This window comes from Solea solea, chromosome 2, assembly GCF_958295425.1.
Source record: "Solea solea chromosome 2, fSolSol10.1, whole genome shotgun sequence".
Classification (NCBI taxonomy): domain Eukaryota; kingdom Metazoa; phylum Chordata; class Actinopteri; order Pleuronectiformes; family Soleidae; genus Solea; species Solea solea.
The window spans coordinates 17,712,791-17,737,646 of NC_081135.1; the positions used below are offsets into that span (position 1 = coordinate 17,712,791).

At 38.5% G+C, this 24,856-nt stretch overlaps 1 protein-coding gene across 4 annotated transcripts in view; it reads right to left on the reverse strand.

The window, feature by feature from the left end:
* Positions 1-1,254: 1,254 nt before the first annotated feature.
* The window catches only part of col6a3 (collagen, type VI, alpha 3), an 89,391-nt gene continuing 65,789 nt past the window's right edge, over positions 1,255-24,856 (reverse strand). For 3 of the 4 annotated variants that reach the window (XM_058654840.1, XM_058654842.1, XM_058654843.1), the window contains 39 exons: positions 23,056-23,667; positions 22,249-22,866; positions 21,465-22,067; positions 20,525-21,130; positions 20,106-20,440; positions 19,448-19,526; positions 19,193-19,338; positions 19,016-19,108; positions 18,881-18,934; positions 18,631-18,702; positions 18,484-18,510; positions 18,337-18,381; positions 18,149-18,202; positions 17,996-18,058; positions 16,803-16,868; positions 16,624-16,677; positions 16,494-16,529; positions 16,330-16,392; positions 15,389-15,451; positions 15,225-15,287; positions 14,952-15,014; positions 14,436-14,486; positions 13,595-13,630; positions 13,407-13,469; positions 13,150-13,212; positions 12,775-12,807; positions 12,628-12,664; positions 12,511-12,522; positions 11,906-12,399; positions 11,627-11,729; positions 9,922-10,623; positions 9,723-9,825; positions 9,575-9,645; positions 8,778-9,038; positions 7,913-7,975; positions 6,412-6,597; positions 4,878-4,937; positions 2,980-3,165; positions 1,255-2,089 (listed from right to left, as the gene is read on the reverse strand). In XM_058654840.1, coding sequence (XP_058510823.1) covers positions 2,049-2,089; positions 2,980-3,165; positions 4,878-4,937; positions 6,412-6,597; positions 7,913-7,975; positions 8,778-9,038; positions 9,575-9,645; positions 9,723-9,825; positions 9,922-10,623; positions 11,627-11,729; positions 11,906-12,399; positions 12,511-12,522; positions 12,628-12,664; positions 12,775-12,807; positions 13,150-13,212; positions 13,407-13,469; positions 13,595-13,630; positions 14,436-14,486; positions 14,952-15,014; positions 15,225-15,287; positions 15,389-15,451; positions 16,330-16,392; positions 16,494-16,529; positions 16,624-16,677; positions 16,803-16,868; positions 17,996-18,058; positions 18,149-18,202; positions 18,337-18,381; positions 18,484-18,510; positions 18,631-18,702; positions 18,881-18,934; positions 19,016-19,108; positions 19,193-19,338; positions 19,448-19,526; positions 20,106-20,440; positions 20,525-21,130; positions 21,465-22,067; positions 22,249-22,866; positions 23,056-23,667 — 6,380 coding nt within the window. In that variant the 3' untranslated portion in view covers positions 1,255-2,048. The remainder of the gene's footprint in view (positions 2,090-2,979; positions 3,166-4,877; positions 4,938-6,411; positions 6,598-7,912; positions 7,976-8,777; positions 9,039-9,574; positions 9,646-9,722; positions 9,826-9,921; positions 10,624-11,626; positions 11,730-11,905; positions 12,400-12,510; positions 12,523-12,627; positions 12,665-12,774; positions 12,808-13,149; positions 13,213-13,406; positions 13,470-13,594; positions 13,631-14,435; positions 14,487-14,951; positions 15,015-15,224; positions 15,288-15,388; positions 15,452-16,329; positions 16,393-16,493; positions 16,530-16,623; positions 16,678-16,802; positions 16,869-17,995; positions 18,059-18,148; positions 18,203-18,336; positions 18,382-18,483; positions 18,511-18,630; positions 18,703-18,880; positions 18,935-19,015; positions 19,109-19,192; positions 19,339-19,447; positions 19,527-20,105; positions 20,441-20,524; positions 21,131-21,464; positions 22,068-22,248; positions 22,867-23,055; positions 23,668-24,856) is intronic. The other variant, XM_058654841.1, reaches the window with a different exon arrangement.

The window sequence follows — 24,856 nt, forward strand, 5'->3', positions numbered from 1 at the left end:
ACCTGTACGCATAGTAGTGATACAGCCAATAGGAGCATCCTCTTTCTCTCTCTGAACTGCCCTGTGATTGGTCAACGCCTCCCATCATGCTACAGATTTGGTTTCAAGGCTGTGAAGAGTGCACAAAGGAGGTCCAGAAGTGTTGTTGTCTCTTAGATCACTTATTGCCAAAAGGTTATTATGGAATTACTGAAAAATAACGCAATGTACCTTAATGATGGCTGATTATTGTAATTAATCTCTTAACATCTCTTTCCATTCTGTGTACATGTTTATTGGAGTGACAGAGCATCAGAGTAACTTATTCCTTGTTGCCCAAGGACACAGTTAGACTGGTGCTGTTTGCTGGTTCTGCAGCAGATCAATTAATTATCACTTGAAAATGATTTGACTTGAGGTCTATATTGTTTCTTTGGGTTTGTCAGTAGCAAAGTTTCATTTTGAATGTATCACAAATGTTCTAAGGATTGGGAGTTTGTTCATCAAAATAAGCGGTAGGTGGCACACAGCACGGGTCAGAAGAATAAGACTGTGATGACATAAGTAAAGCACCCAGCATGATCAGAAAGTGTGTGATCAAAGAGCAGTCCATTGCCACATTTATTGTCGTGGTAATATGCTTCTTGCACTTAGTCAAGGAATGTTGTGGTTCCTTCATCAGTCCACACATCCTGCCATCAGCCACTTCCTCTTCTTTTCTAGTGCAGTGAAACGTGGCACATTTCAATGTGGTAGCAAATTTCAGTCCAGTTAAATGTTGTAAATGTATCTGAATCTGGTTCCACTTATGTGCAATATTTCCGCCTCCATCAAGCTTAAAACTATATTTGACACATTTTTAAAATCCATGATTCCATTCATTTATTTGAAGGTGCAAATTGCAAATGTGCACTAAAAAAGTTGAGGGAAGGTTGTGAGTTTTGCACAAAGTTGTCAGCTGCTCCTTTTCACTTCTGTTAGCCAACTCATCTTCATTGCATATGAGACTTTGGTGCCATCACATCAAGTGTGAAAAGTAATGTGTAGCCTTGAGGTGCTCCTATGATCCCTGTTTATTGTATTGCTGCCAATTCTGTTTGGTTCTCATGTGTTAAATTTGCTAAGTTTAAATTAAATTTAAACTTGCTCAGGGGCACTTCAGCCCCTTAATAGAGCAAAGTTAGGATCTTGCTGTGAAACACTGATTATTTAGTGCTCGTCACTATCACCACAATATATATTTGAGATATAATTCAAAACAAGAAAGAAAAAAAATCAGTTGCTCAAGTTTATTAGAAAGTCTAATTCATTTTTATTTCCCCAAAACCCAGATGAAACACAAATTTCAGTCAATTCAAATGAAACAAAAATAAAACAGCTTGACAAGTACATTCCATTCTCAAAAGCTGGAACATGAGTCCAGAAGTGCACTTTTTACTTTACATTAGTATTTTTTTTGTTTTTATATCTGAGCAGTTAGTCACTGTCATTTAAAATAAAAACATAAACCACCATTGAAGACATATGTAAACACTGCTGTGAACATTTTGTGAAAAAATAGTGAAGGGATCATTCAGTGGGAATCATGTGAGTTTTGAAAAAAATATAAATCAATGAATGTGATGCTATGTGAATGTGGAATGTCAAAAAACACAATAAAAAAAAGATTACTGCAGTGAATAATGCCAGTCCTGAATGTACGGATTTATTGCTAATCTCTGTCCAAGATATTCATATACATTTATAAAAAAAAAAAAAATGAAAACCCCATATGATGTTCCAGACTTGACTTTACAAAACTTATTGCATTGAACTCCGTCTGTAGAAAAAAAAAACTATGTATACTATGTAGCACCAGTAAAAACAAATCATGCACCAAAATGTGTTGCCTTCCATCTTGCTGTGAAAAAGACTACTTCAAGAATTGTGGGTATTAAGTCCATTTTTGTGGATCCAGTGCAGCCACCATTGCTTTGGTTTTTACATCCTTAAAGTATGGCCATGTTGGACGGTTCTTCTAAGAATCCCCTAAACAGAGGTAAAAGCTGGCCATGTTGGTCACTTTGGTCTTATGTTCTTATTGCAGCAATGACTCCTTGTTTGATGGGTGCTGGGGATGAATGGAAAACAAACAAAAACATGATTATGCTTGAACATTGTAAGCGAGTACTCCACAGATATAGCACCATACTCATCTCAGGACATGGTCACACTTTCCACATTCCATTTTCTGCAGAGGGCTGCTTTGCATTTCCAAATGTGCATGCATGTCTGTGATTCAGCTCACACTAATAAATGAGGGTCCACACATGCATTCTCTATTTAATATGCCATTCCAATAATGGTCATTTCTCACCAGGAGATCACCCTCTTTTGTTTGTTGTAATTTTTCAGCGATGAGTTTTGAGGCTGGTTGATCATGTTTTTAATTTTGGCACCCATGTATGTTAACAGAGCAAAATGTTCACACTGTATGCATGAAACTGCACCTTTTGAGTTTCGGCATCTTGCCTATTTCTCGCGAGTGATGCGCACCCTTTTCTTTGAAAATAGTGAGTTTATAATGATATTAACATTCTAGCAGCATGGTTACATAAAATGGACACCTCTCACTGTATTTTTAGTGTCTAGGCTGAATCTGAATATATAAAAAAAGAAAACATAAACTTTCTTGTCTTTTTTGACCAAATCAAGAGTGCCATCAACTGACTGGAAAGTTTTGTGCAGGACAGAGCCTGCGTAGTCAGTGCATACAGTCCACACAGACTCAAGTTGCAGGTGTGTTAGGGTCTGTGCGGACCACAGTAGAAATGGACGGATGACATATTTCCATTATGTGGACCCTAGTGGACCTCTGCGACCATGCAGAAGCAGAATGACCTGGGCTTAACAAGGTCAGACTCACAATCATGATATGAAAATAATTGGCAGGAATATAGGAGGGCATGCTGGCTTAAATTTAAGAACTAGAGCGATTACTCTTATGAACGTGACATATACCTGGTTTTCCACAAGCCTTGACACACTCCTCATATGTGTTGAAGCGATTCTGGTTTCCACCACAGCCTCCGTACCAGAAACGTGCACAGCTCTTGCTTGGAGCATCATAGTGCCACTTGAGGACAAATTTGGCACATGTACCCTCCTCTTTGGGAAGCTGGCAAATGTCGACAGCTGTAGAAGCCGCTGTGGGGGAATGATAAAGATTTACTATCAATATGACAACATGTGCAAGTAGAAGTCCATAAGAGAAAAGTATATATCAAACAAGGCTGTGTACTTTAAAACATTTAAATTTAGGTGCACAATTGATTTCAAAGCTGCAGTAGGGACGATTGCTGAAAAGAAAAAAAAGAAAAGGCTGATTTTAAAGATTTTCAGATTTTTTTTCAGAGTTTCCTCTGCAGTTTTTAAAAAAGGTTATCGGATTGTGGTTCCACTGACATTAGAACTCAAAAGTGGGAACTTAAACCCTGATTTGACTGCACTCCAGTTGAGTGTCAGAAAAAAACATAGGCACACACTTATTTTGGGCTAGCCATTGTTAGCAATGCCAGTCAATAACAATGCTCTACATGGTATTTTGTGCACACAAACAGCGTAACATGTCAAAAGTTAAAAGATAATCTGTACTCTGTGGACTACTGATTTATTGTGAAACTAATACAACAGATGCTTTTGTACTAGTACCATGCTATGAATGTTAAAAGTAGCAATATTTGTATGGTGTCAGCCATCTTTGAATCTTGGGTTGGTGAAGGAAAACCCTATGACCTTGGAAATTCTGAGTTCAGACTACAAATGGAATGCATGGCTCCCTCTCCAGAGGAGCAGGAGAGAAATAGCTCTCCATCTCTGATGTTGACACGTTTTACTATGCATGACTCTTGTTTTCCTTTTTCAATGTTCTTTGCAGCAGCCAGTGTTGGAGTAGCAATCATTCAACTGAATGGACCTGTATACAGACCAGCTGTGATGGAGCAGGCAATAGGAGCTTTTGCTCATAATGGGAAAATTTTAAGAAGGTGTTGTTCTCTGTTGTTGTCTGAGTTATATTACTATGAAAGTTATTATGGAATTGCTGATCAATGGCTACATACAGTGTCTTTAAATATGACCAAATACTGTCTTTATATTGAATATAATAAATAATAAAGAGTTAAAGAATGTTTTGCTATAGTTAACTTTGTCTGTTTTGGAATGAAATTGGTATATAGCATTTTAATGTTAGAAGAAAGAACAGAAGCTCCTTCATCAAAGCAGATTATTATTCTTCCATAATTATAATCTGTGGTAATTTGTTTTTTATATCAGACTGTATTTACTCTGTGCTGATGAGATCACAAATTGAATTATTTTTTTTAAGCCCACTACCACCAGCACTACCACAAAAAACAAAACAATAAAACTGTGAACAACGCTTTCCATTCATTTAATTCATGGTTATGACTTGGCTTGCTCCTGTGACAAAAGCATAACCTTCCCAGTTTTCCATGCATGGTTTTTTAGTTGTTCCATCCGTCGTTTGGATCATTGGAGGGGCAGTGGAAGAGGTGGGTAGGATCCAAGTTGAAATACAAAGGGCTTGTTGTGAGCACAGTTTGTGGAAACTGAATTATGTAAGACATTATACATGCATCATTTTTGACTTGATGTCCAGATTTACTGTATGGCCAAGATTATGGGTTTCAAAGGGTCTAATCCAAGTCATGTTTTGAGGAACTGCCCTGATGATTTTATTTGGCAAGCATAAGCACAGCTACATGCAACCACATCAAAGTCAGGTTTTTCATCAAAACAGAGTTGGAAGGAAGTGAACAGTAACAAAATATGCCTAAAGAAAACTATTCATGTTATTCAAGGCATATAAGTGTCAGCAAGTGTGCATCAGATCTCACCAGGAACCGGCAGGATCTCCACCTGTTCACTCTGCTGCACGTTTGGCTGAGGCTCTGAGACTGTTGAAACATGACAATATAAAAGTTATCAAAGGAACCAATGATGGAGGCAGATTGTGGAAAATATTTGAGTTGGTTGATCTTCTTAAGATGAGTAGGAACTAATTCAGTCAGTGTACAGGAAGTTTAGACAGAGTAAAATTCCCACTGCTATAAATAGCTTAAACAAACAAAAAGCAATTAAGAACACTAAAACATGCACTGTAATTTTATATTTTACTACTTTTATGTTATTTAGTTTTGTGCTGTGTATTTCACTAGTGTTTTAGATACTGTAATGCCATGTGCAGAGCCAACCAAAAATTGTTTTCTATCATGACAAAGAGACCAACTTAGTCCTACATTGAATGCTCTGACCACACTGAGAAAGTGTTACTAGAAAAGTGTAGTCAGCAAAACATTTGGTGCAGTTGCCAAGGAGGTAACATTTTTTTGATTGCCTGTCTCTGTCTGTTTGTGAGGAGCATTACTCAAAACGTAAAGGGTGCATTTTGATTATATCTTGTGGAGATGTTACAGTCCAAGTGTTTGGTAATGATCTGTATAGGGATCCAGATTAGGCATTTAAAAAATTATTAACCTTACAAGATAGAAGGATAGGAAATTGTTGGAAACTGATCTGCCTTGGAGGAGATTTTAAATCTGAGTACTTTCTCTAGTTTTCCTATGGTTTGCTGTGTCTGGTGTGTGCTTTTTAGCCATGCAACTCAGTTTAAACACTGTCCACTTTTTCAGTGAGGAGTGGCAGTGCTCATCAGTGTCACTGTTGGCCCAGACAGCCAATCAAATCAAGCCACTTTTTTGTTTTGATGCCTGATCGACAAGCAGTTTTTTTCTCAAGAGGAACTAATTAGCTAAATAGTGGTAAAGGCATCTTTACCACATCATTCCTCTTTTTCAGTTGGCCATAAACAAAACCCAAACCTCTGCTTCTTATGGGCTTATGTTTCTCCTTTAATCCTTGACTCCAAAGCACTCTTTTCCCCACTGAATTTAACAACATATTTTAAAGCATACACATCTGTTGTAATGTGTCTTTGTGATCTGGCCTTCCTTCTCTGTAACCTCAATCTTTTTTACAATCATTTTTGTTTTTTTTGATGACATTCCTCCTTGTGTTGGCCCGTTATTCAAACATGCTATTTTTACAGCCCACTTTAGTACAGACAAACACACAGTTCAATTTCTTATATACAGTACATTTGTTCTTTTGGAATGGTAATTAAAAAGGGTGGCCACCATTTATGCTAGTATTATTCTTATTTGAGCCACATGCACAACATTTTCGCATGTGGAGAAATGCAGATCTTAGCAGACCTGCAGTGGTTGGTAACATGAGTTTGGACAGTCACTGTTCTGGAGCAGGGTTTAATGAATGGTTAATGGTAGATTTTGTATCTGGAGCTGAAGCTCACAATATGTCTCACTAGAGGAGCACTCTCCCTCCAAAAGCCTGGCAGCAACAACAACTTACCTGACCCCATGCAGTTTTTCAAGCAGAGTGTCTCAGTGTCGAACCTATTCTCATTGCCGGCACAACCTCCATACCAGAACTGAGCACAGATCCCGTTCTTTCTGTCAAAGAACCACTTAGCCTGATACTCTTTGCACGGCATTCCAGCGTCATAGTCAAGTGAGCATGGGTCTGCAAACTCATTAACTACAACATGCAAAAAGACACAACAGCAGTGATTAGGGGATGGAGAGAGCGATGGGATGAGTTAGTGTTAGGGTTTTATAGAACTACATTAGGCATACAAATGTTATTTTTTGATGTTAAAAGGTTGCTCATAACAGATGTACTAATGGGGGTTAAATGAGTCACAGTGCTGCTATAGTTTATTCTCACAGAATAAAAGAAATGGCATTCAACATGGCAATCTATGGAAAGTAAAAGTTTTCAGTAGAATGAAAGATTATGTGGTTTTCACAGGTGAACTAAAAAGTTAGTTACTATTAATTGTTAGTTAGTTTTAGTCATCTGCATATCTGTGTGCTCATTATTCAACCCCAGAAATACTACAATATCTCACAAATACTCTGTGCAGCTACTGCATTTATTTACTCTTATTCAGCTGTTGCTCACACTGGGGTAACAAAGCAACAGAGGTCATTGCACTATGACAGCAAGGAAAGATCTGCTTCTAAAATGCCATAAAATAAATGGTCAAACATGTACTGTTGTAGATACATTTAATTTCAGTGAAATACAACATGATCAGCTGTATGGCTACTTTGTTCAGAATCGGTGCTGAATTTATGTATAAATAACTTGAGATGAAATGAGCTTCCCCTGTTTCAAAGACCAGCAAATGCCACTGCAAAGGGCTGCACCCACTGCATTACTTGTGGAATAATAATCTGGCCTGATCCTCCTAAACGTACTGTTCATGTCTCAGTTATGACTAACTTAAACAAGAGGCAGCAGCTGTATCTATTTATTCCTAATATAAATATGTGCATGGTAAAACCTCTGCACTGCTTCTTTTCTTATGTCCAAACAAAGCGACAAAGGCACTGGATCCTCAGCTTCCTGCTTATTCAAAACACACTGAACAAAAGATTTAAGTTGCAAACCAAGACTCTGAGTCTCTGTATGACTCTGAGTTTGAGCAAACATATCCTCCTAAAGATCTACAGCATATTTGGACAAGTGTGGGTGAGTATATTAATACCACATTAAATGTGATATTAATTTGTGAAATAATTAACTTGAAACTTTGCTGAATTACACCAGTGTAGGTTATGTTCTATGAGAGTTGAGCCATCAGGTTTTGTTTATTTTACTCAGGTAACAGCCAAACACAACTCTAGTCTATTAATATAAATACCCCACTTAATGAGAAAATTAAACCTGGGCTTAGGTTTCAAAGATAAACAAACCAGAAAATAATGAGCCATCACACACACACTCACACAATACATTCACTCACTCACTCACACACACACATAAAGATGTATGCATAGTCACTCACCAATTTCAGGTCTGCTCAGTGGTGTGGTAATTACAGTACTGGCTGGCCTGTGCTCTGCTGTTTCTGTCAAAGTGAAAGAGTCATGATGCAGCTATAATAATGCAGAAACATACAGTATGTGGGCTAACTGTTACAATTAGTAAATAATATTTTAACAAAAATGTACTTAATACAAATACAAATATTTTTACCAGACCAGAGTTTACCAGAGTATGGCGTTGGCATGTGTAATGGCCTTTAGCTAATCATACAGAGAGTATGTGGAGTAAAAAAAAAGATATCAAGAGCTATTAAGATATCAAAATGGGACTTAATAGCAGCTGGAGTAATAATTAAGAAACAAAAATGCACAATACCACCTAACATCAAAATGTGTCCAATGTTGTCAGTTACCTTTCTTGAATCAGATAACAGTGTGAGAGCCTTCAGGGGTGAATAGCAAGTGACAGTACCATGAAAATTGGATTACTGTGCTCCTTATGAATGGTGATTGTAACAGAATTAAATAATTGTTTGCCACAACCAGACAAAAAAGATGACTTTAACACCAATGAAGTTTCTAGCGTGTAAATTAATATTACAGAGCAGATTTCTGATTGAAAGAATTGGGAAATCAGAGGACAAATCACGGTGTATGCTGTATTTTACAACACGAGTGCTTCCTGAACTCCTAGACATTCATTTAAAAAGTAAGACTATTCACAACGATGGATAAAAGCAAAAAACACACAACTCAACCACATTGATAGTGGCTTTGCAAGATTTGCCGATACAGTGAACTCTACAAAATTAAATCTCTTTTGAATAAATCCATTTCATATGATTCACTCCGAAGAAAAACATGTGTGTTTTCTTTCTGACTTACTGGTAGTGACAATGCCTTTGCGGGTGGAGACGATTTGACCCTCTGCAGTGTGGGCGGAGACCACAGCATGATACGTCTGAGCACTTTGTAGGTTGTCCACTGAAAGCTCAGTGCCAGAGACGTTGGTCTTCAGCACCAGGCTATGGTCGGATAACCGTGTCACCACTACCTCGAAGTAGACAAAGAGTTTAGGATCTGGGCTGCTCCAGCGCAGTTTCAAGCTGCTGGAGGTGACATTGGAGACGTGTAGCTCATCCGCTTCTGAGTTATCAAGATAGAGAAAACAGGAGTAAGTTGGTAGCTGCAGTGGATGAAGTGTGGAAACAGTGTGATGAATCTAGTATAATTAAGTCTAATTTTTCATGTTGTCTAACCTTTCATGTTAAAATGTCTCATTGAACTTACAAATAGAGGCAGCAGTGGATCAACATACACATGTGTGCTGTAATGTAATATTGATGATTTTCTCTTTGGACTTGGAGTAAGCGGTTTAAAAAGCAACAAAGTTTAGTTTCAATTTGGAAAAGTCTGTCTCAAAGCAAAATACAGCAGCTAACATATTGTTAAAGTCCTCATCACATGGCTCTGTGAGCTCTAGCAGGTTCCCACATGGTAAAATCTGAAGAAATTCTGACTAATGGAAAGTGTGCATAAAGAGAGGCCTCAAACAATTGACAATTTCACTGTGGGAACCGAAATTTGGGACAGAATCTTGAGCCTTATCGAAAACATGTTTCAAAGGCTGAGAGTCTTTGAGGGCAGTAGAACTTGGCACTTTGTTCCATCCGCCATCTTACCTTTGTGTTTCCTTGGGTGGACTGCTTGGTGATTCTCATGATGGACTGCTTGGTGATTCTCATGTGGTTTCCTGTTAATAAACCAATAAATAGTATATAAATCAGTTATCATTCAGAGGATTTACAGTAACCAATGACCTAAACTTACTCCTGTTGATGTGGGGAAGTAAAGGGGTTTTTCAGAGGCTGGTCACTCTGGAACCACTTGCAGTTTTTGGAGACTTCAGGTGACATGTAGAAAGCATTCTCAACTAAAAGGAGAAGCCACAATTAACACAGTGATATATTTAAAGGGACTTGACATTAAGTCGAAAGTAGCAAATGACAACAATATCTGTCTCACTTACTGGTGATATACTTTGGCATCAGCTGGCTGAAAGTCTGGATGTGTTTGTCATAAAATTGTGAGATGCTGTCCAGTCGTTTAAAGAAGACGTCTGAGGGCTCACTGGCCATGCGCGACAAGACACGAGAATCTCCAGCACTCAGCTTCTCTCCCACACCCATGATGACCAGGAAGAAGCCTCTGCACTTGACCTCAGTGGCGATGCGCACCAGCTGCTCCTCGTCTTCCTCCACATGTCCTGTCACAAAAAGCATCAGCAACTTCCTGTTACGCTGAAGAGGTGCCTTGTCAAACACCAGCTCCACTGTTGATTCGATAGCTGCTGCCAGTGCCCGGCCACCCTCTAACTGCGGTGTTTTGTCCAGCAGGAATCGGGCAATATCCTGAGCCGAGTTGTGCTCAGTCAAGCCGATATCCACATGGATGGGAGAGCCAGTTTTGTTGTAGACAAACTCGTAAGGTGCCTGCTGGATCACAGACACCCGGGCCTGGTGAAGCGATGCTGTGGGTTCTGAAGACACCTCCACCTGTTCTACTATCTGTGCTATGTAGCGTTTAATCTCAGTAAAGACAGTTGGATATGTGGACTCAGAGCTGTCCAAGATGAAAGCCATGTCAATATCCCCATCTGTGATGGAAGACCTCCGATCTCGACTGATCAGTGGGGGCAAATAGTCGCACATTTGGTCAGGACCACAGATGTCTGGAAAAAAAAGGGGAAAAAAATAATGTAATTTTCCTTAATCTGTTTTTTTTGGGTTTTTGGTTTTCTTTGTACCATGGTTATGTCACATAGGTTTATTAATAATGGTTGGGACACAGTGGACAAATGAGCACACTAATGCACTGTATATCAATCTTATTGACCACACAGACTGCCACAATGAAGTGCTACTAAATAAAGACTCACAATCTCCTGTGATCTCTTTCAGTGTCTGGTCTATTTTCTACACGCTTTGCAAGCAAAGATGACTCCATGACCATATTATATAAATGGTCCGATTCTGATTGATTTTACTTTTAAAGTATGTGAATGTTTATATAGTGAAGGACATTCATCCGGCCTAAAGAAAATATACTGCTGCTATGCACAGGAGATAAGGTCTTGCCTGTTAGAATCCAGTCACTCAAGTTCACATTACATACTGCATCGAGTATGGCCCAGGCATAATATTGCTGGTTATTTTTCTTGGTTTCCCAACTCAAAAAATAAGTTTATTGTGTCCACTGTGCACTGTGTCCACAAATCCCAGCCAAGTGGAAAGAGAACTTGGCTTGTAACAGGAAGGTCGCCGTTTCAAGTCCCCACCAGGTCGAAAGGGCTGGGGTACCCCTGAGCAAGGTACCCAACCCCCATTGCTCCCCGGGCGCTACTCAGTGTGGCAGCCCACTGTTCCTAATTCTAGGATGGGTCAAATGCAGAGAAATAATTTCCTTAAGGGGATTAATAAAGTATGTTTTCTATGGTAAAAGTGTATTCTCAGCTTGTTAAATCAATCTATGACAGGAAAACTAAATATCTTTGGTTCGGAGGACAAAACAAAACATTTAAGTATCCCATGAGGTTTGCAAAAATACTGTCCAACATTTGTCACTTTCTGTCATTTTATTGACCAAACATCTAATGAATTATATATTATAACAACCATTAGTTGCAGCTCTAGTTGTATTATGTAAATTGTTGTGTGCAACTGTTGAGCACTTACCAAAGCAGACATGGCAGTTCAAAACCTTTTGGATGACTGAGTTATATTGTGCACTTCCAGGGCTGGGAAGGACAATTACCTGGGCCAGTGCTGTGTTATTGACCTGGTGCACGAAAGGAAGCACAAAATGTACAATGTAATTGTCTGTGAATGTTCAGGTATGGTCATTCTGGACATAGTCATCTTCAATAGTTAAATAGTGGTAGAGAAAAAAAGCTCACAAATGGATGCAATGTAAAAAGTTCTTATCAGATTTCTGAGTTGTGTTTTGTTGTTTACCTGCAGTGCTCTGCTGAGTGCTCTCTCCTCACGACTGACCAAGAACAGAGTGGCGATTCCGGCATCATGGAGGCGGAGAGCTGCATTAGTGATTCCTTGTGCCTGACCGAGTGACCCACCAACAAAGAAGATGGCCACTTTCCTGATCAGGAAGCCGCTACGCACCCTTTTGAAGGTGTTCTGGGCCACAAAGCTCATGGATGTAGGTAAGTTCCGCTCTTTACTTGTCTGCAGCGTCTGCAGTCCCTCGATGCGCTGCAGGAGAGCACGTTTCTTCATTGCATCAGCAAAGCGAACCTCGGTGGTAACTTCATTGTTGTACAGGGTCAAAGCAACACGGGCGCCTCTTGGGCAGTTGCTCTCAGAGATGGTGATATTTCTGATCAGGCGCAGCACCGTGTCACGCATGTTGTTGAAAACTCGACGGTCAACATTTTGAGAAGCGTCCAAGGCAAAGGCCAGCTCAGTGGGGAACAATGGGCATTCTTGATTACCTAACGGTGTAAAACATTAGATGTTATGTTCTGTATAGTAGTAAATAGTAATTAGTTGCAAACTAATTATAACTGTTGATATGTAAATTAAAATTCATTTCTGGCACTTACCATAACAGCAAGCTGGTAGTAGAAGAGAAATTTAGTTTGGAAAGAAAAAAAACATAACCATTATTACTTTTCAGTTACATGAAATGCCGCTGTAGTTCATTATGAACTAATACTCACGACAGTTGTCTCTTATCTTCTTCACAAGGTCACATTGCTGAGGGAACAGAGACAGTTGGAAACAAATGTTGAAGATGATGACACAAAATGTTAAATTTTGAATTTTTCAGTGAATCACGTTATATCAATAAATAAGCAAATACTGACCACAACACCTGGTCCTCTTGGCCCTTTCTGACCCTGTTGGAACAAAATCACTTTTTTTAACAGCTGGAAACACATCAATCACCAAAAGACAATTTTTTTAACTGCTCAGTTAACTAAATTATTTATACAAAATCATGTTAAGGTTAAGGCATTAATTTTTCACAAATATCTTGTAATTATTTATGATTTGGATATGGATGGCTGGGTTAGGTCTTCTCCAGCACATCCCAACAGTTGTCAGTGGGGTCAACTCATGTGTGAAAATTATGTCTCATGCTTCCTGAACCATTATAGTAATATGTCTGACACACCTGGTCATTTAATACAGTGTGGTCTGTGCAATGTCATTAATAGAAAATGTACACAGTTGCTTACATATGGACCAGGATATCCAATCTCTCCTTTCTGTCCAAGTGAACCAATGTTTCCAGACACACCCTAGGAAGAATTCACAGTAATAAAAAAATGTATGATCCACGTAATGTTATTTATCAATCAATAACATGAAAAACATTCAAAAATAATGCACTTGCTAATTAAATTGTTTATCCCAAATATTCCTTATGTGACCATTGACAATACTGTTAATGTGTTCATGTTGGCCAAGTGTAACTGGGTTAAAAAAAACATACTCTCTGTCCACGATTTCCTCTGGGTCCAGGTCCACCTTTGTTGCCAGAGTCACCAGCTGCTCCCTAAAGTAATGAAACACAGCAAATGACCAACTACAACAGGTAGGCAATGCGTGAGTCTAAAATCCAACTCCATATTCTGCATTATCTATTGAAATTTAATTTTAAGAAACATTGTGCTCCATTACCTTGGGTCCTGGGAATCCAGGGAAGCCTATGTCACCCTGGAGAGAAAATGTTTTCCTTTATTAAGTATTTTTGAATTAATAAGTGTGTAAGTTCATATGCTGTGCGATTTCTGTGAGTGAGAAATCACTGAATTGACAGTCATATGCCAAAACACAGTCAATGGATCAAATCAACAATGCACAAACTAAACAGGATGAATATTAAATAAAATCTACAGTGCATGGTATGTTTAGGTCTAAGAATTTATGTTGTATTTTTCCCTTTAGTAACAATTTCAATGGTTCTAATGTTTAGATAAGTGTAAAAGCCCAGAGTCTGGCTGGGCTTTCTGATGTCAGGTGAAACGTGATTTAGCTGCAGAATTTGATAAATCTATTTTGATTAGTGCCTGAAAAAAAAATAGGGACATACATCAGATCAGTGGCTAGCTTTGTTGCCTCACCACAAGAGGGTCACCGGTTCAAATCCTTTCTGTGTGGAGTTTGCATGTTCTCCCCATATGCATGTGGGTTTTCTTTGCATACTCCAGCTTTCTTTCATAGTTCAAAAACATGCAAAGGTTAATTGGACACTACAGTACTTGACTGTAGGTATTACTGTGAGAATGAATGTGTTGGCCCTGTGATGGACTGGTGACCTGTCCAGGGTGTACCCTGCCTGTCGCCCTATTTCAGTTGCTGGCTCCAGCCCCTCATGAACCTCACGTGGAGCACATTATTCCATAATCAGATAACCTGCATATACTCACATTATTCTATTATTAATTTTAATATTTTGAGCCGTGTGATGTTATAATGGTATCAGTATCTATCACTGCTAATTGTGTGTTTCGGAACTTACCTTTCTTCCATTGGGCCCTTCAACACCCAAACCATCTCTACCATCTTCACCCTATGAAAACAAAGAGAAAACTTCAACAATCAATTTGTAGTACTTTGCAGAGACCTTATGGATTCAACTGCATATACTCTTGAGGTTTGTTTATGAGTGCTTGGATAACATAACTTGCTATGGTAAGTCAACCACAAATAAGGAAATATTACAAGTCCCTCTTGCAAAAAAATTAGTTCACTTGGGTGCCATGTTTATAATATTGCCTATTACACTCTATTAAATCCTGTGTGATGTGTTGGTGAGTTTTTTTCACAGGTGGAATAGGGGCTTTACTCTGACAACTTGAAGCTGAACCTTCTACTGCTGTAATACACTTCCACACAAGGAACTACATTATAATGGCAATGGTCTGGCAATCATCTACTGTATCATAATGACATTACATTTTGATCATTTTGTTCATTTACATTTCACATGTTTTACATAAAAGTGCATGCAAAAAGGATGTAGTTTCACACTTACAGGCTCTCCACGAGGGCCAAGAGGTCCAATGGCACCCTTAATTCCTGGATCTCCTGGCTCTCCCTACAAAAGGCACAGAGAAAGACAGATGTATAAAATGAGACAAAAAAATGCTCAAAAATTCAAGGAGAATGTCAAAAGTTTTTTCTTATAGGGCTCTAATGTTTCCTCTTACAGACTACTCGTGTGTACAGGAATGTCTGGCTTAGTGCAGTGTATTTTGAAATGAAACAAGGCACATGAGCCTCTAAAAAATTATGGTCTACTCAATACCTTACGACCAAGAGCTCCCCTCCGGCCCTTTTCTCCGATGGGACCTGGTTGACCTCCAGGACCCTAGAAAACAAATCACCCAGATGTTAGAAGCATGTTTTACTGTGTTTACAGACCTAATTGAAGACTTTATTTCATAAAATGGATTCAACAGATTCACTCACCCTGGGTCCAGGATTGCCGTCTTCTCCTCTGGGTCCTGGAGCACCATTTGGACCAGATGGACCCTTAAAAGAGAAAAAAAACATACATAGATAGTTGTTGTTTTTTCATAAAGCAACCCATAAGTGAAGAGTGTAAACACACTGTGAAATATCTGACTGTGCATTCACAGTTAATTACTGGCTACTACTTGCATTACTTTCACAGAAAATTCATATTTAGTTCATATAGAAAGTTCATATTTACAGTAAATGACTGTGTCCCAGTGCAATTTCACAGTCAGTATGACAGTATAGTAAATTATTCCAGCTGCTTTTTTATTGCAACTTCAGTTGTTCCATATATTGCTGATATTTAACAGTATTTTCTTTTATAAATACAGTATTTTAATGTAATACACTACTTCTGTCAAATAATATATTACAATGATCTTTTATACTATTGTTACTGTGATATTATGTCATGCAGTATATTAGTGTGATTTAGCAATATTTCTATTATACTGTTTATACTGTAATTTACAGTTGGCATTTAGTGTATTACTGTGCTTCAAAGTTATGTCATGTTAATCTATTTTAACAGTGTTTGCATTTACAAATACTGATTCACTAAAACATATTCATTAAAAAACAACAACATTACTTCAGAGGAGTTTTTTGTAATAACCACACCAACAGTAATTTCACAACAAAACACACAAATAGGGTATCAAATATTAAGTCATCAATGTTAACACTGTGAATTGATAATAATGACATCTATTGTAAAATGTACATTTAAAGTCTGGGAAATCGTGAAAATAATTTACACAGCAGGTTTTCAGGTAATAACACCCCACTCCAGAGCTAGCAGGTCAAAGTAATAATCATCTAAGAAACAACATTTGCAGTGTATTTATAGACGGAATGATCTATAAGATAGCATATAAAGAAGACAAACTTACTCTTGATCCTCCAATGCCAGGTTCTCCCTGCACACCATCAGCTCCTGGCTTTCCTGCACTTCCCTTAAATAACATGCAAGCAACAAAATATACCAATCACTGCCACAGCAAGAGTTACTGCAGTTAATAATGAGCAATGAATGTTGTCACCAAGAAGGTCTTACAGGCTGTCCAGGTGCCCCTCTTCTGCCATCAGCTCCCTAATGAAGTAAGAGAGGAAATAAGTCATAAATCTTTCACTAAACTATCCTGACAGGATAATGATGATGACATGAACATGACAAAATAATTTACCCTTCTTCCGGCTTCACCAGGTCCTCCCCTCTTTCCATCTTCACCAGGTTCTCCCTATAATTTTAGAACATATATCCTAGTAAATCAAGCCCATACATACAGCTATAACTGCTGGTGACACTAATAATAATGAAAATACATTCATAATATTTCCATTGAAAATATAAAATGCTCATTACCGCTGGTCCAGCATCACCAGGGTCTCCTTTAGGTCCTGCTTGGTTGTTGTCTTTTCCACTCGTACCCTGTTGAAGAAATATCATGTTTCAGTTTCAGCAATTTTTCTGACCACAGAACTGAGATAAGTTTGGGCTCAGAGTTAAACGTTTCTGCATAAAATATATAAACGGCTTTCTATTTGCATAATACTCTTTTAGGTTGTATTTCTTGATGACTGTGTTAAGAAACAATGATGCCTGACAGTACTCCTGAGCTCATATGGCTATGTCCATAAAGGTAGTATGACAGTTTCTCATACAATATTTCCAGAGGGCTCAAAGTCCACATACATTCAGTAGCTGGTTCCAATATTGATTTCTATTCTCTTTCCCCCGACACCCTAAATCTACATAATTGTGTACTGAAGATGGTGCGAGACCTACATTCTTTGTTTGTTTTTGAACTAACTGTTTAAGTTTGGCACACAATGAGCCATGACCCCTCCTTGAACAGACTAGCACTCCTTTGATATCCAATTTTCATACCCTTTCCTTTTACCAGTCAACCTGCTAATTGTGGGACCTTCCAGAACAGTGTTACTTGTGTAGCCTCTCCAGTCTTGCAAACTGGATTTGTTCAGTTTTTATTTAATTTTGAGAAATTTTTCTGGGAATTTGATTGTAAAAAGCCCTTATTAATACATTTTAGTCTTCAAAGTGTTTTTGCACATTGCAACATTGCATTTCGACACACACACGTGCCATGAGGAAAACTGATTGAGTCCAAATGGATTACTGCCTCAGATGCTCTCTCTTGAGAATGAAAGTATAATTATTATTATGAATTTCAAAGAAACTAAAATATTTTACTCCTGATGGGCATCTAATTTCCATTGTTATTATGTAACCCAATGCAGCATTCAATCTTTATTATTATTATTGTTATTATCATCATTATTATTATTATTATTATTAATAATGATAATAATAATAAAATAATGTTCCGTCATTAAAAAAAACCAAACGCATTTAACACTCAAGTGTTCAAACAAGTGACCCATAATTTACTACTCATAAATGCATAAAATAGGCTTAATGAATATAACTCTATAATAGTTAGCCTATACATCACTCCAGATATCCACGTGCAACAGAAAGTATGAATAAAACTGTTAATTTGGACATTAGCTGACATTAACACAAAAAATACTCACAGGGTCTCCTGTAATTCCCAATTCCCCTTTGTCTCCTGCTTGTCCCTTAGCACCTTTGGGACCCTAAAAAAAACATGTTTATTAATCATTTATCAGCACAGATTATGACAGCATTTAAAAAAATCTAAACTAAAATTGTATCTAGCCACTTACTCTTCTGCCAGGGTTTCCTCTCTCTCCTGATGGTCCAGCAACTCCACTTTTGCCCTGAAGATATTCAACAGATGCCACTTAATTACATCAGTCATACATAAACCAAATATCATTCAACTCAGTCACACAGGCGATCCATATATGACTCAATATAAAGAAATTGATGGATGAGGAAATCTCACTCTTACCTCCTCACCATTGATGCCATCAAGTCCAATTTCTCCAAATTCACCCTGCAAAATAGTAGCAGATAGTTGTTTAATAAGTACATTAAGCGTTTCTGTCTGGCTGACTCATCTCCTCATGAAGACCTAAAATAAAAGGAAAACACTCACCTTTTCTCCTGAGTATCCACGAGAACCCTAAACAGAAGAGAGAAACAGTCTTTACAAATCATTATACATCAATTTAAAACAATACCCCAAATGTATAATAGGAATTTAGGATAACTTGAATGTTAATGTTGAGATCTAAGCATTTACCTTGACACCTCTCTGTCCAGGACATCCCTTGTAACCCTGCGTTCCATTGACACCAGGGGGACCTCTCTCTCCCTGTATTTGCAAAATTCAGACAATGAATAAAATATGCCAGCAAAAATATATTTACTATGAAATCTGAAGTGACACAAAGATGCAAAAAATAATTAATTATTCAAATTCAAGTCATTGTTTAACACACAAAAAAAAAGCTGTGTGAAAGATAGTGTGTAAGCCAGGCACTGGAACTTACTGGTCCACCCTCATCTCCAGGATGTCCTTGGCTTCCCGGTGATCCTGGGCTTCCCTGGAAAACATATAATTACAGTTTTGAAAGGCAACAAGTATGCAGAATATACATTTTCTTTCATTTTTTTACATTAGATACCTTAGACCCTGGAAGTCCAACTGCTCCTCTGTCTCCTCTGGTGCCAGTACATTTGCAAGGAACTCCACAGCAATGTCTTTCTGCAATATTGTCCTAAATGACAAATTGAGAATGAATATAATTCATGGGATTAAAAGAAAATAATCTAAATTTTAGATGTGACTGATCAATACTCACTAGCTCTTCCACAAGCTCATAGTCCAAGTCCATGATATTGACTCGCAAGGGTCTGGTGTATCTGAAGCCACGGCCATATTCCAACATCAATGCTTCCTCAAATTTAGGAACCCGCTCCAGTCCAACCAGAATGAAACTGGTCACTCCTTGAAAGCACACACAAAGGTTTAAGGATCTGTAATGTTATCTAATAATATGTGTGTGATGTTGCTATGATAATAGGTTTAATATGAATAGTCATTAAAGGCAGTTTACCTGACTGCCGAAGCTCATCTACTCTTCTTTTCATTTCAGCATATGGTGCATCAAGACCGTCGGTCAAATGAATAACAACCTTTAGGGAAAAAAAATTATACTTTAATGATTCTTTTCATTGTGTTGTTAGCAAATAATGTTTTTGCATTTGCAGGGTGTCAGAACTCAGGTTTTAGACATTTTGTCACATTCTATTTCCACAAAACATGGCATGGTATGTACAAAAACATTGTTTAAACTTATCACTATCAAATAGCTCTTTTCCTTGTTTTACCAATGCAGTCATAAGTGTTAAAAACAGACAAGGTACTCACATACTTTTGGTTCCACAATGGAAAAATGGGAAACTAACTAAATTTAGGATCTATACAAATGCCCACAGTTTATGGCTAGAATGTGCTAATTATGCAAAAGGCTACATGCTTGGAGGGGACCAAGTGTGCAGTTTCTGTAAAAAGGTGAAAATACTGTTTTTGTATGCTCGCAAGCCTATATTTGCCCCTCAAAGAGTCAGTCACTAGCACATAAAATATATTTTGGCACATGCACTCTAATTTTTACAAGCAGGGAATATGCAAGAGCCAAACTGTCAAGAGAAACAAACACCATAACACTAGGCTTCACAGTAAAGAGTAGGTATAATGACTGATGCACCAACCTTGACAGCATTGTCCTGTCTGGTTTTGAATCTATTTGTGTAAGCTGTGATGGTCTTTCCATTGAGGACAAAGGGACCACGACTGCGTAGTGCTCTAAAGGCCTCAAAGAGCTCATCAGCGTTGGTTGTGAAGTCAAGCTGGACAGGCTCAGAGCCAGAGTCCACGGCCAGCATGCCCACTTGCACGGAGGGAATCTGCCCAGATGAGCAACTGATTGCTGCCATTTTGGAAATCCTCTGTAGAATGGCACCCATCTTGCTCTGGAGGTTGGTCTGAGCACTGAAGATGTTCTGGGCATTCACATCAAAGCCCACTAACACCTCCACACTGCAGGCTATAAAGCAAACATTTATTTATTTTAGGCATATATTGTAACCCTCAGAGAACAAATGTAAGAAGAAAATGGTATGTGTCTCACTTGTAGGAATGTCTTGCACACCGACACACAGCCCTTTCCCTTTCACTTCATCATCCAGTGTCTCCAATATTTGCTCATTGAGCTCTGAAAGTTCGGTGAATTTGCTCGCTCTAGCCACAGTGGAAGACTCACTTGCTATGTTTTCTAGCTCATTCTCAGTAGCGCCTACTCCTACAGCAAAGACTCTCACACCCTTTTTCTTTAGACCAAGGGCTGCTGTTTTACTGTCATCAGCTGAGTCTCCTCCAGTAATAAGCATCAGAATCTGAGGAGTGCCTTCATCCACCCGACTGCCTTTTTCTTTGGTAAAGTGAACATTTTGAACATGGCGAATGGCTGCACCGGTGTTTATTGTGCGTCCGCCTTTATACTCTGCTCGTCCAATGGCACTTACAATGTCATCCTTGTTCTTGTAGTCATTGAGGTAGAACACATCTGTCACGTCTGTTGTGTAATGTGCCAGCCCAAACTGCAGTTTGTCTCTTTCAGTGAAGAACAAGTCAATTAAGTTGATGATAAATGACATCACTTCTTGGAAGTTCTCTCGGCCCACGTTCATGGAGCCATCCACCAAGAACACGATATCAGCCTTTTTAGAAGGCTGGCCTTTTATCATAAGAAAAAAAAGATGAGAGATTGAATAAGAAAAGGTTAGAAAACAGACAAGAATAATAGGAAGGTCAAGATCTGCACAACTTAGATCTCCCTTTCAAAGGTTTTTCATTGCCTGTATTTATCAATAGATTGATGAACAGTCTGTTATACTCAGTTATTCTTCTTCGTTTTCACTTGATATGCATGACATTTTTTTCTTTTTTCATTTGAATCCACAAGCACATTTAAGTTGACGATACTCATGGATTCTAGCATTCATTGACCATATAAGTGGATTCATAAGAGGCATGCCATTTAAGTATCTGTACATTTTTGCACAACTTACTGGGATCACCAATGATGGTGGGTATTTCCTCTGGGAGAGTACCACTCAACCTGGCAATAAACCTTTCCTGAATTCCTGGCAGACCAGGGAAAGAAGGAACCTGAAGAACATCCTCTGGTGTGCTGGTAATTTGGGCTAGTTGCCTTGTGTCAGCGCCAGGACCCGCTCCAACGCCGATGCAGTTTACCCTGGAGCCCTTCAGGAGTGGTCCATAGAGGGAAACATCTTGCGGGGAACGTCCACCTGTGAGAACCACAAGATGCTGGGAGGCCTCAGCCAAACGAACACCAGCAGGCGGTATTAACTCATTCTGTGTTACATAGTTTATGGCATCAGCCAAGTCTGATGATCGACCACCCATCTGACGAAGCCTTTTGATAGCAGAGATCACAGATTGCTTGTTGTTGTGTGAGTTGAGTGAGAACTCTGTTTTCACTTTGTCTGCGTACTGGACAACAGCCACACGCACTTGATCAGGTTGTACATCAAGCTGACGGACAATGTTGAGAATGAAGTCACGGATATGAGCAATGCCAGAAGCACCTGTAGTGTCTGAGCCATCGATGAGGAAGATTATGTCCTTTCTTCCAAGATTAAGGGATTCTATGAAATGCAACAAAGGGAAAAAACTACTATTAAAAAACTATTTAGAGTCTAGCAGCATGGCTTTGCAGAGACACTGACACTTTTCCTAGTTATAAGAATGAAAAACAAATTTACATTTAACAATATATATTTATCAACTTAAAATGTATGTAAACTTTCAGTGGGGGAGATGTCTTACCATCCACAACAGGAACATAGCTACTGACAATATCAGCAGTGGATATTGTTTTAACAGAGTCGATGAGCTGTGACTCCACTCTTGGAAGCTGCTGGAAGCTGTCAACTGTATATACAAGTTCAGGCTTCAGGGAAATCTGTTTCAGTTCATCAGGGTCTGCATTCCTTGACCCAATGGCCAGAGGTGCTATCTGGTTTCTCTTAAGCTGGTCAGCTGGAGCGTAAACATCATCTGTAGACTTGCCACCAGTAACTAGAATGAGGAACTGAGGTACACCCTCTTCAATACGGCTTCCTGCAGACCTCTGGAAGATGTTTCTGGAGACCCACTCAAGAGCACGACCCGTGTTTAAGCGGTTTCCACCTTTGCTTCGAAGTTTTGTTACAGCCTGGCGTACCTCATCTTTGGTGGAGAATTCATTCAGACGAAATTCTAACTTAGGGTCGTCGCTGTACTGCACCACTGAAACTCGGACCTTGTCCAGTCCAACATCAAGCTTCTCGACGACTCTTCTGATCATTTCACGGATGGAAGGGAACTCACTACGTACTGCCGTTGTGCCATCAATTAGAAAAACAACATCCCTCCTTTCTCCTCCCGTGGGTGCTGGTGTTATTACTGCTCAAAAAGTAACAAAGTATGAGTGCCAACCACAAAGTTCCTAATAAACAATATATAGTAAAGTCATGTTATATATCATGTAAAGAATAATTCCCATGTAACAGAAATAAAAAAGCAACATAGAGCATGTGAGAATTTTATTACAACTTACCTCTGAACATAAACTAAGTAAGTAAGTAAAATTACCTTCATAGGTTGAGAATTCTGGACGCATCCTGGCAATGTCCTCATCTGACATTTCAGTGAGTGTGGTGATTAAGTTTTCTTGGACTGTGGACAGGCCAGGGATATCATCTACGGTATAAGCAAAGTTAGGTACATACGAGACCACTTGCAGCTCTCTAGGGTCAACATCCCTGGTCCCAATGCTGAAGGGAAGAACTCTAGATTGTTTGAGGGATGATGCTGCACGACTGATGTCATCTGTAGAAGACCCACTGGAGACAACAATCGCAAACTGTGGTACACCTTCTTGCTTCCTGCTTCCACGTGCTGCTGTAAGAACATCCTGACTAGCAAACTGCAAGGCCTGACCCAGGTTACGTTGTCTCCCTCCTCGCTGCCTTATTGCTCTTACTGCATTCAAAACGTCTTCTTTGGTTGTATGTGAATTCAGATACATGTCAGCCTGAGCATAGTCACCATACTGCACCACACCAATTCGGATTTTATTCTCGCCAACATTGAGACTCTCCACAATCCTGCGGATGAATTCTTGAATGATAGGAAATTCCCGTCCAACACCATCAGATCCATCAACAATGAAAACAATATCCTTGCGGGGGCCTTGTGACTCAGCTGAAAGACAAAAAAGGTAATCTTACTTAGTAAGAGTAAAGTTTTAAGTTTTAAAAACTTAAACAAGTCCATTGGATTCCATCTTACATATAATCTGTTTCGTTGTGGTACATTTGTGGCAATATACTTACAACTCTGGAAATCCGACCAGTTATGGCAATAGTCTTGATGATGACATTTCTCATACACCATTTTGTAAAATGTTAATATTTACTTGTTTTAGACAAGATAAGAGCTGCACATTAGATATATTTCTTGACAAAAGCTGGCAAACATTTAGGGTAATCAATCCATGATTTAACGAGTGTTATTTGGTACATCATTCAAAAGTAATACTGCTTCAATACAGAAAGACAGACATGGCAAAGCCAATAGAAATATAATTGATTAAAAAAAAAAAAGTTGTCTTTAATTTAAACATGCCAGAAAATTATTTAGTTAATTTTGTTGTTAAGTTAATTAATATGAATATTGTTTAAAAATATTAAAGGGTATATAAATGTGCTGAATAAAGACAACCATTTGCATCCAATGGACATAATGCTGGTTGAGAGGAAAATGGAGAAGCAAGAACATCCTCAGTATCGATATTATTCTGTGAAAAGTTCAGATCTTTAAAAAGAAGTTTCATCTTTCCATCAACAAAATACTTTTTCCTCTGCCAAAAGAAAATACATAGTATTGCTGAGAAATATATATCTTCTTTCCTTCAGGAACCTTGCAATAGCCATTTCATATATAAAACAAACATAACTATTCCTTTATGAAGGCTGGATCTCTGCCACTAGTGAGTGTGTAGACATTTGTATAAAGTAGAACTGTAGTACAATGTCCCTACTACTCTTTGAAGAAAATGTCACATAGCTGGGAATCCAGTTCTAATACATCAGGTCCATTCAACAAGTATACACAACATACATCACAGCTATATTTTTTTTCTAAAACAACCCACAAGATTTCAGACATGTTTAGGTTCATGTCTTGAATGGACTACTCCTTTATTACATCATAAAGTAAAGGAATATCTTCTAATCATTTAACTTTTTTTCATAAAGTGCCTTACACTGGCTCCTTCAATTATATTATGAATCAAACCAAAGCTTCACCTTTATTGCACGAAGGAAATTAATCAGTCCACAGACTTTATTTGTCCTCCTAAGTGTAGGTGAAACAAATGACTGTTGGAAAG